The 19708-nt window shown below is 45.1% G+C and overlaps 1 protein-coding gene across 3 annotated transcripts in view; it reads right to left on the reverse strand.

The window, feature by feature from the left end:
* SHISA6 (shisa family member 6) overlaps positions 1–19708 on the reverse strand; it is a 327051-nt gene that overhangs the window by 168977 nt on the left and 138366 nt on the right. For 2 of the 3 annotated variants that reach the window (XM_011933246.1, XM_011933245.1), the window contains exon 3: positions 12763–12858. The exons of the other annotated variant lie outside the window; for it this stretch is intronic. In XM_011933246.1, coding sequence (XP_011788636.1) covers positions 12763–12858 — 96 coding nt within the window. The remainder of the gene's footprint in view (positions 1–12762; positions 12859–19708) is intronic. 3 annotated transcript variants of the gene reach the window in all.

A 19708-nucleotide genomic window follows, 5' to 3' on the forward strand; every position in this document is an offset into this window, starting at 1 on the left:
GATATATATGATTCTGGCTCCAATAAAGCCTTAGAGGTTTTAGAACCTAGGTAATAACAATAGAACTGAGCTTTAGAAAGGTTACATTAGAATACCTTAGGTTAGGAAGGTACATTGGAATAAATTTAGAATGAGTTAGATCACCCTGGCTGCTCAGTAGAGGACAGGATGTGGGTGGAGGGTGGGCAGTGGAAATGGAACTCCTTGGAGGAGGCCTTTGCAACTTGTCTAGATGGGAAGCAGAGGAGGCACAGACTAGGATCCTGGCTAAGAAGGGGGCAAATTATGTGGAAGTTCAAGAGAATGAAATAGAATGGTAATGGACTTGGACGCAGGCAGTGAGAGAGAGAAAGATGTCAAGGATAGTGTGCAGTGTGGAGAGTGCTGCTTGAGCAACTGTGTAGGTAGTGGAGCCATTTACCAAGGTGGGGAACACCAGGGGAAGAGGAAGTTGAGGGAAAAGGGCCAAGGCCCAATACATGACTGAGCAATCATACGGAATGATCTACCTCAATAAATGCCCAGATATCTTCTTAAAAGGGATCTCCTGAAGACTAAGAATGTCTCGTATCTAAAGAAAAGGCTATGATGACAGAATTTGGGCAGAATTTGGGCTTAGGGGCAAATACTCAAGAGCAAGAACATTCCCCAGAACCTCTCAATTCACATAAAACAGGGCGCTACTTATTCTACTCATTTGGTCCACTGGTACCCCTACTCCCACCTGATGTGGCCAAAGAACCTGCCTTCTTTAGCCCCAGCCATGTAGGGCCTTCTTTGTGGATCCTGGCTTGAGGTTCCATTCCCTCATTGCCCACTTGTCTACATTTTTGGCTCTCTCCTTTGTTTTTCACTGTGGGAACCATGTCTTCATCTGTGTAAGCATAAGCTTCTCTCTAATCTGCTACACCCCAAGCTGGGCATAGCTCATATCTTAGTCCATTTGTGTTGCTGTATTAGAATACCTGAGACTGGGTAATTTACAAAGAAATAAGGTTTATTTGGCTCATGATTCTGGTGGCTGCAAAGTCCAGGACTGGGCAGCTGTATCTGCTGAGGGGCTCATGATGCTTCTACTCATGACAAAGCAAAGCGAGGTCTAGGCGTGTATGGAGATAACATGGCAACAGAGGAAGCAAGAGAGCATCTGGGAAGCAAACTCACTTTTATAATAACCCACTGTCAGGATATTAATCCAGTTCTGTGAGAGCAAGAACTCAACCCTATGGGACAGCAATAATCTATTCCTGAGGAATCCTCCCCCAAGAGCCAATACCCTTCTGCTAGGCTCCACCTCCCAACACTGCAGCTCTGAGAGTCAAATTTCAACACAAGTTTTGGCACAGCAGCTAATGACTATGCCATGGCCCTATCTATTTCAGTTGAATGGATTCAGGGCTCAGGCGTTCAACTGCTCTTAGTGAAAAACTAGAAAACCATTACATTTCCCCAGAGTTACTCCCCCAGGACAGAAAAAAAAAGAAAAAGATTTACTGGGAAGCAGATGAAGAGAACAAGAGTCTGACATCAATCCTATTCAAGGAATGAATACTTTATGAGCTCTGGCCCCTCTGAACCCAAACTGCAAATTTATTAATTCCTTGTGGAAGGGTCTTCAGGTATGAACTATGAACAACCTGCTATTAATCTTAGAAAAAAGCCACTTCTCTTCAGTCCCATGTTCATATTGGGAGGGTCTTATTACTGGTACCTTAAACAAGGATATGAATGGTCTAAGACTCAGACTGGCAGAAGAATAGACTGCTCTGAGAACACATGGGGTGTTCAAACTCAAAGACATCCTCTGGGGGAAAATCTCCCCACCTTATTCGATGCAGTAGGCCTACATTTAGGAAGTATCTTATCTTGAAACTATCCCAGAATGTCAGACAATAAAGGGTCTTATCAATCTTCAAGGCTCTGATTTACATGAGGAAACTGAGGCCTGCAACAGTGAAACTATCTATGATTGGGGTCATGGTTGAGTCTCTGGGGAGCACGAAATCCATAAACCCACTCAACTCCCTTCAGCTCTGCAGTCTGAGCTACCCCACAATTCATGCAAATGGGGACACTCATGCTGAGAAGAGTAGAGGTGAGGGGAGTTGAACATCAGTCTGTAGTCCATCTCTGTCCATGGAGTCAGCCACACACACAGGTCTGCTTTTTGTGTGTTGCTTTGCTCCTTCGTTCTGTTCTTAAAGGCAGAAGTGTAAGAAGGAGGAAGAGGGCATGGACAGTGGTCATTAATTGTAATGTTTAACTCAGCCCACATTTTTGTGCCTGGAAGGATTCAGGACACTGTCTCCAACCCGCCTTTCTAGCTCTGTTTCCTACTGCCCCCTACAGGTCTCCTATGGTGCCTTCAATTTTCCACTACCTGCCTACAGGTGTCCTATAGCCCCATCACTTTCTTATTACCCTTTACAGGTGACTTACGGCCCCATCATCTTCCTGACAACCCTTTACAGTTGACTTATGGCCCCATCACTTTCCTGCTCTACCCTCTACAGGTGACTTATGGCCCCACACACCTGCATTTCCATGATCACGTCTTTGTTTAGGAGGCTCCCCCACCTGAAATACCTGTCCTGCCCTATTCTCGGCCTGTCACTTTTTTCTTTTCCTGCAAGGTGATTCTCTCAACCCTTGTCTCCCATAGGAGGCCACTGAGCACCCGTCCATTCAGAGGCAACATTTTTCTCTTATAATATCTTCCACTGTTCTTGGGATCTACTTCATGGCACTTCCCATTTACTCAGCAGGAGTTTTACTGCCTGGCTTCTCATAGGCAGAATCTGTCTTACTCATCTTTGCTCAACTGATCCTTGAGTTTCACTGGAATGGGCAAATATACATGTCTCTGGCTGGTTTTGGTTCCCAATCTAGAACAGGTCACTGGAATCTTAAGAGGTCCCTGCATCCCCCCTCAGAGCTCTTCAAATTATTTTCCTCCTCAGCTATGGGACAACCTGCCTTCCAACATGCAGGATATGGAATGAGACTGTGTGGCACATGAATCTTAGAAGTGATCTTAAAGGCCATTGAGGGGACTTCACTGAAATTTAAAAAAATATTTTCTATCAGTGCTTCTCAAATTTTAATGCATGTGTGAATTACCTGGAGATTTGGTGATAATAAAATGGTGATTCTGATTCAGTAGGTTTGGGGTGGGGCCTGGGAGTCTGCATTTCTCACTGGCTCCCAGGGGAAGCCAAGTGGCTGGCCTGGCATCATCCTTTGAGGGGTAAGGTTCTACAGCACTCTTAAGCTCCAACAACATGAAGGGCGACCACTGCTTGAGTGCTCAGAGCTCTGGTGCAGGTGTTTCTCCTACAGTCTCCACAATAGCCCTGATAAGTAGGTAGTACTGTTACCCTATTATATAGATGAATGTCAAAGAGGCCAAAGTCACACAGCTAGCAAGGTTGGAGCCAGGAGTCCAGCATGTCTGACTCCATGACTCTCTTCACAGTTTTCTTCTTCCAACAACCATCGAATGAAGAATGTTTACATTACTATTTGGAGTGGAATAAGACTGAGGCTGAGGCCATGATTCTAGGCAGGAGGGGCTGAAATTTATTTATTCTGCCATGTTTATAATCTGCACAGAAGCAGAGTCACAAAATAATATAGTTAGGTTCCAAACGGTAATGCCCTGAGAACACCAGTCTTCTGCCCCACTTCTAGGCCACCATGAAATCCTGGCCACTGTGGATTGACAGGCTGTTTTCTCCTGGCCACAGACCCCAGCTGGCATAGAGAAGCCATTCCTATCTCCTTCCTGGGGCTTGACTTAGCCCCATAGCTTAGCTTTCAGGGTCTGGGAGACTCTTGGCAGTGAGCAGTAGAGAATGAGGGAAGCAAATGCCAAGGGCTGGCATCCAGGAAGGGGAGATTCCCAACTTGGATGACCAGTCAGTGCCAAGACCAATGCCAGGAAGAGAAACTGTACTATCCCAAGGGTCATGGCAAGAGAAAGCTCAGATCTGGCACCAGGGACGGATTAGAAAACAAGAAAAGCAGCAGCCCAGAGCTGCTAGACCTCTGGCTGAGCAAGCCAGCCTCTGGGAAAACAGAACTCCATCCTCTCTCCTCTCCCAAAGACACGGTAAAGAAAGCACCAAGATTAGGGTTGTAACAGACTTCCCGTGAGCCTCCCCTTCTGCCTAACAGAAAGAAAGACAAGCTGGTGAACGCTGAGGAATACGGGACACATTCATGATCCCCAATGTCCAAAAGTCTCTCTTGCTCCCAACCGGGGGCCATGGGAGATCCAGCTATACCTGAGGTATTTCCCTTTTTAGGAAAGCATCCATGTACCCTATAGGTAGGTAAGAGCTGGAACTTCCTCAAGCAAGCAGCCTTGCAGTTTATCTGGCACTCCTCCTTTGCCCGGTACTATCTCTCCTCTCCTTATACCAGCCCAGAAGACTGTCCCAGTGGATTGCCCTGCCACCTGCATGGGCCAATGGTGGCAGGCCCACAAACAAGCATTAAACAGGGATATGAATGCTCCAGGACTCAACATATGCCTGGTGGATGGGAATTTTTCTCTGTGACACCATTTGCCAAGGTAGTGTGAGTTGGGTGACAGCTTAGATGCCCCATGGAGATACCAATCCATGTGCCACTTCAAACCAAGCACTCTCTTCGAATGAGGTGAGCTAAAGAAGAACGATGCCCATTCCCTGGGTCAGCCTGTAGACTGACTTCCTTGGGGCCAGGCCTATGGCTTCAAGTGAGTGCCCTGAGGGCAAACGTGGTGGTGCTACCTTAGAGGTGGACTCTGTGGGTGGCTCAGGAACTTGTTCCATGCTTGAGTGCTTAGTGCTCTATACTGCTCCTCATGTCAACCTGACTGGCTTAATTGCTGTGAATGCAGCTGGAGACGGAGTCCTGGGCCATACCAAGGAGTCACAGCATCCTTTCAGCTTTCCGGAGGGTGGTGGGCATTCTTGTTAACAGAACCCATATGGGAAATGGAATTTTGTAGAATCATTGCCCTTAGGCAAAATGACTGAAATTACAAACAGAACTACCCAACTGAGAACTCTCACAGGTTTTTTTTTTTTACCTTTAAAAATATATATATATTTATATATATATATAAACTTATATATACAAATATATATAATATATATATATATAAACTTTTGTTTGAACAGTAGTTCTGTTGAGGATAAAACTCACCATTCCTACAGGCCCATCTTTACTTCTGATGCAATCATTTTTTACCAAGTAGCTACGGTGTGAGGTTGACTCGATTCTAACAACATATGGAATCACACTGACACACCATATTTTCCTAAGGGTAAGACTTAGGGACAGCCTGTGGGTGCTATCCAGGGTCATGGGAAACACTACTGAATAAAGCTGAGCACACCAAGTCAATGACAGGTTCTCCGTATCCAGCCGTTAATCAGGAGTGAACGGACGTGAAGTAAACAGGGGTGCTGTCCCACAGGTGCAGATCTGAATGACCAATAGTCAGCTGAGATCTTTGGTGCCCTCAGCCCAGAACCCGAGAGTTCCGCTCTGCTCTGCTCCCACTCCTCCCCATCCACGCCTCACCTACAGAGCCACACAAGAAAGACGGCTCCCAGGTGGTACTGGCTTCACAGAGGCCATTCCCAGGCAAGCCTGTACTTCCCTCTCAGCGTTGAAAAAGCTCACTGTTGCCAAGGAGACTGGACGCCTTCTGAGCGCTGTGCTTTATCTAGAGTCCAGCGTTCAAACACCTTGGTATACTCAAACCCACTCACTCCCCTGGCTCTCCGGATCGTGAAAATATCAAGGCAGGGTTCTATTAGATGCCTCAGACGCCTCCTTGCCACAATCCACTGTTGGTCTGGGGTTCTTGGCCAAATCCTGGTGTGGGGGTGGCAGCCTGTGATTTTACGGAGGCCCACACATACACATGCATTCTTTCTCCCTAGGAGAAAAGACCTAATTTCAAATCTTGTATCGTGTGAGGCCACAGGCAGCACCCAGACAAATGGGCTGGTGCGAGTGGTGAGCACGGCCCCTGGATCAGATCAGCCGTGGGGCTGCAGAAAAGGCTGAGGAGATAAAGCGAGCTCAGCCCCAGAAGGCAGTGCTGGGTAGGATGTCCACAGTCCACGGAAAACCTGACGCAGCTGGAGGAGGTCCCTGACCTCAGCTTCGATTAACTTCTCTGCTTTGTTCAGCCTCCCACGTTAATGGTTAGTCCCTGGCCATCGTTCCTTCCCAAAGTCACACTCCTCAAAAATCTTCTACTGTCACATCCTCCACCAGTTCCAGGGACCAAGGTTCTTATCCTTGCTTCCCCTTGTCCTGCTCTCTTACTCCCATTAGACTATTTACCCCATTCATCATTGACTAACATCTCTGCGTTTTCTGAATTTTATAAGCCGGGCCTGGCTTCATGCGCTTCTCAGAGTGAGATACAGCAAGTGCCATCAGCCTAGCCTCTAGAATTCCTCCAGCCCCGCAGCTCCTCCTCCTCCTCAGATCGGTGTGCCTGCACAGCCAAAGGGGTACTCTGTGATTCCCCTTGTTGGTGAGACTCCTAAATTGGCCTCAGGATGGTCACTTTTCCAGCCTTGACCTCATCACCTGCTCCTACGCACTCACCCCTTTTTTAGCATTTAGTCCCTGAACTTTCCGCCTCAGACCCCGTGGAGTGCCTCTCTGGGCAGCAGGATGGCCATACCCAACCCAGTCCCCAAGAGCATTATCTGGATGGGATGACAGGATCTGTTCAGGGCTGTTCTGTGGAGTCTGGAAAGGTGCTTTCAGGCCAACAGCTTCTTGCATTCTGGCCTTTGTCTCCATCTCCCAGGTGACCTCAGAGCAGTTCCAATATTTCCTAGGGCCTTGGAGCTGTGCCAGTTCGAGCTCTGGGCAGAAGGACCCTTATGCTACGTCTCTGGGTTCTGCAGGTCATTGTGAAAAATGATTTGAAGCCAGACTGGCTGGGCTTTCTCCCACACCATTAGGGTGACCAACTGTCCTCATTTGCCAGAAACTTTTCCTAGGACACAGGATTTTCAGTGCTAAAACTGGACAGTCCTGGGCAACCTGGGATGGTCGGTCACCCTAACCCCTCACTTACAGCTGGTGGTTTGCCTTCCATTTCACTGAGAGATGATCACATACACCCACCTGCCTGCACCTCCATTCCCTGCCTTAATTGCTCCAAAGCTCCTAACTCCATTGGACCTACTTCATAGATTTACTTGCGTCTTGATTTATTTCTGTCTTCTCTGACTGATATGTAAGTTTGTCTGCTGTATCCTCAGTGCCCAGGACAGCGTCTAGCATTCAGCTAGTTCTCAGGAAATGTGATTTAGTGGAGGAATTAATGGAAAAATGGGCAATCACTCCTATAACAGAGCGATCACTGTAGCTCCTTCCTCTTTCAAAGGCTTCAAAAATGTCTCTCTTTCTCTCTCCCTTGGTCTTTCTCTCTCTCTCTCTCTAACTCCCACCGTCCTCTACCTGGCTCCCTGCATGGCAGAAAGAGCCTGGTGAGTGGTGAGAAATACCAGAGGAGGAGGGCAGGTAGTAACTCGCATCGTCACCTCCATGGGGACCTACGTGTCACATTCACCCTGCGGCTGCAGTGAGCACATCTGCCGCTGCCGCTACCACCACTGTAAGGACCCCTTACTCAGACCTGGCGTGGCCAGGGATATCCCAGTGGAAACCACTGGAATTGACAATATTGACATGTGGGGGTTCTGGAAAGAATTCCCTGGCTTTTCAACCAGGCTCAAAAATCAGCCAGCTTGACTGAGTTTTTAACCAAATTGCCAAAGTCAAAGAGGGTTTCCATAGGTGTATTCATTTAGACAGATTCTGAAAATCTATCTGAAGGGACTGAGCTTCCTGTCCAGAAGAGCAGTCCCTGCCAATCCAGTGTTCATGCTGTAACTCCTGGCTCATCTTTTTTACGACTTCCTGTCTTGCAAAATGTGTGCCTCTAACAAGAAGAGTCATCTTCTATTGAGCATTACGTGTGGTTCCCATGGAAGCACAGCCCATCCACCACCTCAGCTGCTCCCCAGCTTGGAGAGGCAGGATAGCACAGTGAGCAGCAGCAGATCTTCAGAATCAGGCCTGGATTTGGAACAAAACATGACTGACTGCTTAATGTTGATTTAGGCAAGCTGCTCGACTGCTCTGAGTTTCACTTTTTGCCTATGAAGTGAAGGTAACGAGCTCTCCCACAGGGTAGTTGTAAAGGTGGAGATACGGGCACACAGTATGTATGTATGTACGTACGTATGTATGTATGTAAAGACCTGGTACATAGTAAATGCTCAACAAATAGAAGTCTTCATCACTGAGCTTTCATGGTGGCAGCCTGGGAGGACTCTTTCTTTGCCTTGCTAAAGACTGTTCTGGGTTCCAGTGTTGGGGGCCGGTTGATCTTGTCTAATGAACGAAGAAAAGATTTCAGGGGAATTTGGCCTACATTCACGGTCGCTCAGATCAGCATTTTAGCCCCAGATTCTATTTATCATAAGCGATGAACAGGAGGTCAAAGAAAGGAACCAAGGAAAGGGAGACATGCAGAAGTAGGTACTTAGAAGGAGACGGTCAGAGGAAAAGTAAGAATTATAAGAAAAAGAATGAGCATGCCATTCAGTTAGAAAGTCCTGAAAAAGGGTGTCAGAACTAATTCTAGTCCCTGGGAAGCCTAAGGCAGTGCTATGTAACCTGGGGGGTTGGTCAATCACTGTAGAACCTTCTAGACAAAAATGAAGGCTCTACCAACAGGTGAGAGACATAGTAGAGGCCTTTGAGGGATATGGAGCCCCCACAGGCAGAATTCTATGTTTTATAAGGTCTCACATTCTCAGTCCCACTAACAAAAGAATACCCATTTATTGTAGGCTTCCTTTGAGAGTATTTAATTACCCACGCACTATGGATCTTGTTACAAAGCAGACAGATCCATATGCATTCTTACCCCCAAGCCCTTGAAGTGGAGGAGCCTCCATTGATGCTAGAGGGTGCTTCTGTCTCCAAGCTGCCTCTAGAGCCTATAAAAAAGGGCTGACAGGGCTGGGCACGGTGGCTCATGCCTGTAATCCTAGCACTTTGGGAGGCTGAGACAGGTGGATCACCTGAGGTCAGGAGTTCGAGACGGGCCTGGCTAACATGGTGAAGCCCTGTCTCTACTAAAAATACAAAAATTAGCCAGGCATGGTGGTGCATGCCTGTAGTCCCAGCTACTTGGGAGGCTGAGGCAGGAGAATTGCTTGGACCTGGGAGGCAAAGGTTGCAGTGAGTCAAAATTGTGCCACTGCACTGCATGCCAGCCTAGGTGACAGAGTGAGACTCCGTCTCAAAAAAAAAAAAAAAAAAAGGCTGACAGAACTGCTGTCAACTAAGATTCCAATGAAGACTCCCACCCTCACTTAGAACAAGGACCATCCATGCTTGGCTCTTGGATAATCAGAGTCTGATTAGAAATACATATTAAATTAAGTGATCCAGGTTAGTAGGGCAATGGTAAAGCAGGTGTTGGCTACCCATTTAGTCCTGAGAGTCAAAATGGGGCAATGCAATGGCCAGATGCCACCAGGAGGCCTAAGGAAAATGTTGGATGAAGGCAGAGAAAGGCATAAAGGAAGAGGATCTACTGAAGTTAAAACAAAGGATAGAGAAAGAAAACAAAGAGAATTAAACACATACAAATGAAAATGACCCCACATTATATGTTTCTGAATTGTTCCCTTCCACGGGATATTTAGATGGGGCCAGTTGCTTACAGCTAGCACTTGGAGTTGAACTTAGTTGCTCTGAAGGAAGAGAGGATGGTTCTCTGCCCTTTATCAGAGATCCAAGCTGTCCAGAGGACTAAAGAGTCCCTGACATTAGAAGGGAAGTTCAGACCAGGTGTAGTGACTCAGTCCCATAAACTCAGCACTTTGGGAGGGGAAGGTGGGAGGATCGCTTGAGGCCAGGAGTTTGAGACCAGCCTGGGCAACATAGTGAGACCCTGTTTCTACAAACATTTTTTAAAAAGTAAATTAGCTGGGCATGGGAGCATGCACCTGTAGTCCTACTCAAGATGCTGAAATGGAATGATCACTAGAGCCCAGGAGTTTGAGGTTATAGTGAGCTATGATTGTGCCACTGTACTTCAGCCTGGGCAACAGAGTGAGACCCTGTCTCCCTCTCTCTCTCCCTCTCCCTCTAAAAAAGGGAATCTCCATTTCCGAAGTCTGCCTGCACCCGCTACCCCCACCACCACCCTCAAACCCAGATTCTTTGTTCTTGAAACTTCAGCTGTTCTCTAAGTAGGGAAATACACACAAGGTATATTCCTGGAAAGAGAAGGTGTCAGAAGCCTTGGTAGAGAAGGGAATGGGGAGAAAAAATACGGCACAAATAGTGAATGGGGAGAACAAACAATGCATGCACAGGAGGGGAAGGTGGTGCCACAGAACAAGTTAAGATGGGAGATAAGGAGCATCAGACACAGCATAGCCCCACAGGCATGGGCAGGGGAGAGTCTCCTGGATGTCCCGAGCAGCAGTGACTGAAAGGACAGATGGGGACTGGGAATCACCTTTATGTGGCTGTGATGGAGTCCAGTTCATTTGGAAGCAGCCTTAAGTCCACAAATGGATAAATGTATGATCTGGCTCCCCTATGGCTTGGATCCTTTCTCTTTCCACTCTCGTCCTCTTTTATCCTGCTGTACTCAGACTGGCCTCCTTTCTACTTCCCCAATTCCCACCTTATTGGAGAGGCCTTCCCTGGCAAGAGCAGCTTCCTGCCACTGCACTCCCTGCTGCCTGCTTTAATTTTTCTCCTTGTACTTATTGTCAATAATTTGTCTGTTTCCCCCAGTGGAATGTGAGTTCTGTAAGGAACTCTGTAAGCTCCATATCTTCTAAATATTGCTTAGCACATAGCAGGCCTCATTAAATATTTGTTGAAAGAATGCATGAACTGAAAGCCATCATATTTATTATATGTATAAAGAGTATAAAGAGTTGTGTTGGTTGAAGTGTTGGGTGTTTTGGGTTGGACCATCTATAAGGGTAAGGGGTAGAGGAAAGGGTGAGCAACCACAGCAGTGGAGAAACCTCCGTAAGAGTTGCTGTGTTGTTTGGAAATCCATATTTCCACCTCTGCTCCGAGGTTTGTAGGCTTGTGGCAGCTAGCCTCCACATTGGCCCCCAACAACCCTTGGCTCCTGATATTCATGCCTCAGTGTAGTTCACAGCCACTCAGAATAGGATATTGCAAAAATAATGGTGTGCAACCAATAGGATTGGTCATCGAAGACGCTGTGTCTTCTTTCTCTTTCTCTGATTACCCACCCTGAGGAAATCCAGGCACCATGCAGTGAAGACACTCAGCTACCCAGGGAGAGAACGTCACAGGGAGGAACTGAAGCTTCTTGCCAATATGCAGCATCATGTGAGTGAAGCATCTTGGAGGCAGATCCTCCAGCCCTAGTCAAGCCTTCAGAGGAAGCAGCCCTGCCTGACGTGGTGATGGCAACCTCATGAGACTCCAAGCCCAAAGCACTCAGGTTCCCAACCCACAGGAACCATGTGAGATAAGAGATGTTTATTACTGTTTTAAAATGCTAAGTTTGAGAGTAAATTGTTTCACAGTGCTAGGTAATAATCACAAAGTGGATTGTGACCTAGGGACCAGGTTTGAGTTGATAGACTATGGCCCAGAATGTATCTTTTAGTGAGTAACTGTGAAGTGCATTTCCCACTCTGGAGATAGCTGGTCCCAGTTTGATTCTGCAACTCTTAGTAGCCACAAATGCCACCTGTATCCTCAATAAACTTTATTTAGACACAAATAGACACAACAGAAAATACATACACAGATACAGATTTTTTTTTTCTCTATAGGATGAACAAACATCACATAAGGAATTGTAAAAGTAGGTGCATGGAACGTAAGAAAATATTGCACAGTTCCTTGTTTACTCACACAAGACACATATCTCAGGGAAAGACAGGGATACACTATCCCTACAACAGAATTCACATTTGATCTATAACAGCACACAGGTATTGGGACGGTAATCAAAGGAGTTAGGGATCCAGTGACTCTTGATGTGACAGAATGCTCACAACACTCGTAGGACCTTGTTTAAACAAAAGACAGAATTGAGGAGGAGTCCGTGCCCCCCGCACAGATGCTCTGCAAGCTGTCAGCTAGGTCGTAAAGCAGCTCAGCAGAAACTCTAGGTTAGCTTTCATCTTGAGGCTTGAAGGTTTGCACAACCTTCTACCTTTGTGTCCACATCCCAGAGTGTTTACGGAAACACACTGAGGATGCCGAAACTCTCCACATGCACACCGGCTTAGATACCACAGTACAGAACGTTGACATCGGTTTATAAAATGCAGCTTTCAAAAGGAAAAGGAGTAATAGCCAAGAGGCGAACACACACATTGCAAATGCTGCTACATCCACCGGCAGTGTTTTCTACTACACTCCCGTGGTCCCCTCCCACAGGGAGCCGCCGGCATCTGCGTCCTGCTCCCCGCCATGGGTGGAGTGGGATGGGTGTCTCTTGGAAGTCTATCGCCCTCTAAAGTCACACCTGTGACCTCCTGGTAACTCCTGTCAGAAGCCACGCTTGTCACCAGGACAAGCTGCCATGGAACCACCCCGCTTATTCCTGTCCCAGACAAGCCTCTGGCCTCCACACCATCTTCTCATTTCAGATGGGGGTTCCCTAGGCCACCTCTGTATTTTAGTAAAAAATGGTTTCCACTGTACCCTTGGTGTGTCCTCTTCCTAATGTGACAAATCCAGATGAGATGAAGTTATGGAGATCAGGTCCTCCACTTCGGTAAGCATCCTTCCCATAATGCCCTGCAAGAAGATGGGGCAGAATTACCTGGCGCATCCACGACACCAACATGGAAGACAAGCGCAGCTGCACTTCACTCAACAGTGACGGCATGCATACCAGCAGCTAAGTCAGAAGGTGGAGGCAGTCAAGAATATATATACACATATATATAAAATATATATTATATATGAAAATTATATATATTACCCAATATATATACATATATATTATATATAATTATATATTATATATGTGTATATATATAAGTGTATAAATACACATATATATACTCAGGGGAAGACAGGGATACACATCCCTACAACAGAATTCACATCTGATCTATAACATATAATATAATATATATATAAGTATATATATACATATATGTATATAAAACTGCACAACAAAGAACAAAGTCCTGGGAACATTACATGACATTGAACGTATAGGAGAGCAAAGGAGATACATGGCTTGATTTTGGCATTTCTGGCTGAGTGCAAGGTACACCAGAACCTTAGTCTATTTGTCCCAACGCTCTTTCCTTTATCTCACCTTCCCTCTGTCTCTTTCATCCATTATTCATTTGTTTTTTCTTCCTAATGTTGATGAATCACACCACAACCTGTGGGACTATAGCTTGTGACTTTAGAGAAGTCCGACAGCAGCTGAGACTGACAAATAGAATGGTGGTTACAAAATCCTGAGAAAATATATATGTGCTTCACTTTCTTGACTTTCTGTAGCAGACGTTATCCCCTGCCCACCTAATGCAGATATCTATATCTACCTGTGGGTTTGAGGGGAGGAAAAGATTGAAATACAGGCATTGTAAAGAAAGAAAGGCCTCCCTGAATGCCCTCCTAAAGTATGCACATGTGAAAATGGAGAAAAACCATTTCTTTCATGTTACCACAAGAGTGTATTAAAAATCGTATGTATAGCTATAACAATGCACAGAACTACTTCAGATATAATGTGAAGTTTAAAATGGACAGAAATGGTTCACTAAATAGAATCACAGTGCTGTAAAAATTCAAACCGGTGCATGCATGCACACACACGCGCACACACACACAAACACACACACAAAGATAGAAAAAAAGCACACCAACATATCAAAGACAAATGTCTTTGGATAGTAGGAACATGAGCGCTATTTCTTCTGTCTTTTCAGCTTTTCTATATTTTCCAAGTGTTTTTTTCCATATGAATATGTAATTTGTTTCATATAAATAGGTAAAATAAATGCCTAATGGAAAAAATTATGAAAATACAAAGACAATGCAAATCACGATTTTCCTAACAAGCCACTCTCTGGATCAACAGATTGCAACCCTGGGTACGTGCTGGAATCGAGGGCAGGGGAACGAGGAGAAGGAGAGCATTAAGACAAATAGCTAATGCACATGGGGCTTAAAACCCAGACGATGGGTTGACAGGTGCAGCAAACCACCATGGCACATGTATACCTATGTAACAAACCTGCATGTTCTGCACATGTATCCTGAAACTTAAAGTAAAATTTTTTTTTTTTAAATGCAGACCCTCAGACTCAACTCCAGAGATTCTGATTCAATTGGCTGGGGTCCAGGCTTAGGCAGGTATATTTTTAAAACACTCTCTAGTGATTCTAATGCCACCGGAAATGAGAACCACTGCCTTAGTGTAAATGGAGGAGCAACCTAAGCTCAGTTTATTCAGGTGGCTTCAATGAATACCTCTTAGGCACTCAGCTCTACCCACTATTTATATTCAGGGCTTCAGCTCTCTTCCTCGGAAAAGTGGAGTCTAGCTCCACTTCCCTCCCTCTCACCTGAGACCTCAAACCTGAGCATGCATCCGCATAGCCAGGAGGGCTTAAAACAGGTGCCGGGTCCCACTCCCAGAGTTTCTGATTCAGAAGACCCAGGATAGGGCTCAAGAGTCTGCCCTTCTATCAAAGTCCCTTGGCGATGTGAATGCCACTGTTTTGGGAACCACACTCTGAGAAGTGGTGTCTTCGCGCATCAGGAACAGGAGAATTTTGTCACTGTTTCCCTCACACCCTCCCTTCTGGAATAAGTTACCTCCTTCTTCAGGGCACACAGCTTTCCAGGAGGAGCATTCTTGCTGTAAAACACTGTGGCCACACCCTTACTTTTATAGAATAGAATTATTAGGCCAGGCGCGGTGGTTCATGCCTATAACCCCAGCACTTTGGGAGGCCGAGGTGGGCAGATCACGAGGTCAGGAGTTCGAGACCAGCCTGACCAACATGGTGAAACCCGGTCTCTACTAAAAAAAAATACAAAAATTAGCCAGATGTGGTGGCGTGCATCTGTAATCCCAGCTACTTAGGAGGCTGAGGCAGGAGAACCACTTGAAACTAGGAGGCGGAGGTTGCAGTGAGCCGAGATTGTGCCACTGTACTCCAGCCTGGGCAATAGAATGAGGCTCCAACTCAGAAAAAAGAAAGAAAAGAACAGAATTATTAGAACTGAACTAAGGCTTCTGCCCATCTCCTAGGCCATGTGACAGCTCCAGAAACTGAACTCCACTATCTGGAGAAATACGTCTTCATCAGGGGGAGAAGAAGGGGGAGGTCAAAGGTGTGTGGAAGGGTTTGTTACCAGCCCTGGGGAGAGTTGGGACCCTTTTGTAACTCCATCACTTCCTCCCCACTCCACCCACTAACAGAAGAGTAAGAAAAAGAAGAAATGACTCAGAACCCTCATAAATTTGGCCCGCATTAATTCAGAACCTGTGATACATCCTGTAGAATTTGGACTGATGTTTGTGCTTCTTATAAATAACATCTTTGATAAGTAAATCGATACTGAGGAAGATGGAACATAAAACTACGCCTGTGTCACTTACAAATCACTCTTATCTGTCAGCTGGAATAAGGTCCCTCAGGGCTATGCCTTGTTCTGGGGCTCGGGGGGGATGCTCATTAGAAAGGAATGAAGTTTCTGGATCACCAACTATGCACCAGGCAGAGAAACAGAGCCTCTGCAAACATAGCGTTTTTTCTTTTGACATAATAATAGTTAACATTGTATATAGCATTTTGTAGTTTACAAAGATCTTTCACATATACGTGTCACTTAAAATTGTAGTCAGTGCCATGCGGTAAGTTGTTTATTATTATTATTCTCCTATTTTCTTGATGGAAAAATAGAGGCCCTTGCATCCGAGTCTTCTGACTCCAAATCTCATGCTCAGTCCAGTGTGCACACCTAGCTTCATTTACTCCTCTCAAGAACCTCATGAAAAATGGTCACTTTCCCAAGTTCATGGAGCTAAGTGGTGGTAGATTCTGGTTTCCAACCAGGTCTAGCTGCCTTCAAAGTCCACAATCTTTCTACACTCTCACACTGGCCACCTGAACTCTCACACTGTGGCCTGAACAAATCACCTGTGACCCTTCTCTAGGACAGTGACCAAGGCACAGTAGAAATGTTAGGTCTGGAGAATTCCACTTGGTGACACCCAGGTTCATAGAAGCTGAAGCTCAGAAGTACTGAGGTTTTGAGTCAGGGGAAAAAGATTCTGGGGCATAATGTGGCAGCACCAAGAACATTTGAAAGGAATAAAGAATTCTTTGATCAAATCCGTTTGGAAAATGTTGAGTTTAATGAAAAGCTACATAAAAACCAAGTCTAGGGACTTCTTACAAGGCAGTGATCACTGAACTGTCTACGGAGCCTTTATGTGTTTCAAAGTCATCCTTTGGGACACTTTTTGGGAAAGCTGCTCATAAGGCTGAGGTAGAAAAAGCACAATGACAGTTTCAGCTTTCATTTGAGCTGTGGTTCTCAAAGTTGTGTGTGTACCACACTCTTCTGGATGGCATAGATTGCTGGGTCCCGGCTCCAGAATCCCAGATTTAGTAGGTCAGAGGAGAGGCCTGACAATTTCCATTCCTAACAAGTTCCCAGATGATGCTGATAATGCTCTTAGGTCCAAGGACAACACTTCATGAACCACTATGTTTGGACCAGTGACAGGTCAGTCTTCCGCCGGACCCAGGGTCAAGGTCTAGAATGATTTGCATTCTCTGAAGCCTCCAAAGTTTAATATGAACAAAGGCAGCATGAAGGGAAGAAGGGCTGGTTAAAAGTGAAGCCCAGGCCGGGCGCGGTGGCTCACACCTGTAATCCCAGCACTTTGGGAGGTCAAGGCAGGTGGATCATGAGGTCAGTAGATTGGGAGCATCCTGGCTAACATGGTGAAACCCCATCTTTATTAAAAATGCAAAAACTGAGTCAAGTGTGGTGGCATGCGCCTGTAGTCCCAGCTACTCGACAGAGTGAGACTTCATCTCAAGAAAAAAAAAAGTGAAGCCCCAGGCAGGCAAAGAGAAGAAAGGGGAGTCAGTGCCTCTTCTTTCCTTGGTGATGCATAAAGTCAATGGGTTGATGATAGGAACTCATGACTATATGAGTAGGTATCATAGGATTTGTTAGCTGTAACACAAAGAACCTCCCCTTTCCGTGTCCTGCCTTCTCTGCCCATCTGCCGCTTATCAGGGTAAGAGGACAAAAGAAGGCAAACTGTGACCAAATTGCAATTCAAGAGAAACAACCATGTATATCCAGCAGAGCTCTGAACAGAAGTAAGCCAAAGTTCCGTAAAGCATGAGCACTTCCATTCACAGGACGGGCAGATACACAGTCCACAGCCAGACAAGGGTGGTTTCCGGTTTCAGAAGATGCCTTCCACCACGTGCTGAACCGAATGGTGCAAATCGGCATCCTGGTGATGTCTATACCTCTAGTTCTGCCACTGCCCCCTCACCTTCACCACTGACAACCCTCCTTAAAGCAACAAAGATTTCATTTTAGCTCAGTCACTGCCCAGGCTGCCTCGACCTCCCATCAGAACTCCATGCCTTTCCCAAATCTCAGCAGAATTCAGAATTCCTAGAGACAGCACCAAAGGACAACTGTCCCCAGGCAGGATGCAGATTCAAGCTAAAGAGAGGACTGTGGCTGGGCTCCTGGAGTGTGTGATGCAGCTGTCTCTGATAAGAAAGCAAGCGGAGGGAAAGCTTCTCTGTGAAAGAGATTTGCTGCAAGGAAAGGAGGGAAAAAATGAGATAATATCCAAATGGTGATCTCTGTAAGACTTAACAGAATTTTGCATCTGTGAGATTAGGCCAACAGCCATGAGGGGGAAACAAACTGATCAGGACAGTTTGCCTGGGGTTGCAGATCTGGACTAGAGAATGGATAGAGAAGGAAACTGATAAAGCAGAGTCCAATGAGAGAAAGGCACTGGGTACTCGGAGGGGAAAGACAAAGAGATAAAAACTTTGGGAGAAAAGACAGGGCACAGAGGACAACTTTAGGAGTCATATCTATTTAAAATAACACTCCCAGAGGAGAGACAGAAGGGAGAGTTCAGAAGCAATAATTAAAAGTTAATAGTTTTTCTTTTTTTCTGAACAGATGGAAGACTTTGGTCTTTAGATCAAAAGAAAGAATCAAGTACCAGACTATGCATTAAAAGGGACCGATATCTAGATATACCCTGCTGAAATGCCATTTTAAAAAATAAAGGAGAAAACTCAAGCCAGCATCATACAACACAAAACCTACAGAAAGTGCAGCAATGTTTTTAAGAATTTTGAGCCTTTCATTTTTGTAGAGGCGGGACAGTGTACTGGTGGAGGGACACCCTATCTGGAAATGATTGACAAGATTCAAACCTCTGTGTGTCTGTGTCCTCAAATGCAAAAGGAAAACAATGATGATGCCCATTTCATAGGGTCTTTGAGAAGGTTAAATGAGTTAATATATACAATACCTATTATATATGTTACATATAATATGAATTATATATGTTACATGTTACATGAATACACAAAGCATTTAGAACAGTACTATTAGTATTATTTAAGTACTACTAGTACTGCTATTTAAGTACTAGCATTAAGTATTTAGTATTAAGTGCTAGTACTATTTAAGTACTAGTGGTATTATTTAAGATAAGAGCTTACTATTATTTTTGAATGAAGATGTTTTGATTCCATTCCTCTAAATAAAAATTCACTGAAAATAGGCCAGGCATGGTGGCTTACAATCCCAGCACTTTGGGAGGCCGAGGTGGGTGGATCCACGAGGTCAGGGGATCAAGGCCATCCTGGCTAACACGGTGAAACCCTGTCTCTACTAAAAATACAAAAAATTAGCCAGGCGTGGTGGCGGATGCCTGTAGTCCCAGCCACTGGGGAGGCTGAGGCAGGAGAATGGCGTGAACCTGGGAGGCGGAGCTTGCAGTGAGCCGAGATTGCGCCACTGCACTCCAACCTGGGTGACAGAGCAAGACTCTATTTCCAAAAAAAAAAAAAAAATTCACTGAAAATAATGAAAAGAAGGGAGAACAGAAAAACTTTCTTCAGAAAAAAGTCCAGACTTTTCACTAAATAGGGGGAAAATATACAAACATACACATACATGCAAATATACACAAAAACACACACAGAAATCAAGTCAAGGACTAAGGAGTTAAATACAAAAAAAATCAAACATTAAAAATTGTCAGATAAGAACAGAGGGAATATGTTAATGATCTCAGAGGAAGAATTTTTAAACAAGACTCAAAGTCAAAAACTAGAGAGAAAACAAAAAAAAATTTAAACTGTCATACATCAAAAGCAATCATGAAACTACAAGTCAAAGACAAAAAATGTATATTTACATTACTTTCTAGAGCATGTAAATAACTTCACATTAATAAGAAAGTAAACAACCCAATTAAAAAAAAATAGAGAAAAGAAATGCATAGGCGACTCAAAGGAGAGAAAACCCGAAGGGCGAATACACATAAAGTAGTGTTCAATCTCACAAGTAATCAGGGAAATTCAAATTAAACCATAATGAAGTA

This window comes from Colobus angolensis, unplaced genomic scaffold, assembly GCF_000951035.1.
Source record: "Colobus angolensis palliatus isolate OR3802 unplaced genomic scaffold, Cang.pa_1.0 Scaffold125, whole genome shotgun sequence".
NCBI classification, from domain to species: domain Eukaryota; kingdom Metazoa; phylum Chordata; class Mammalia; order Primates; family Cercopithecidae; genus Colobus; species Colobus angolensis.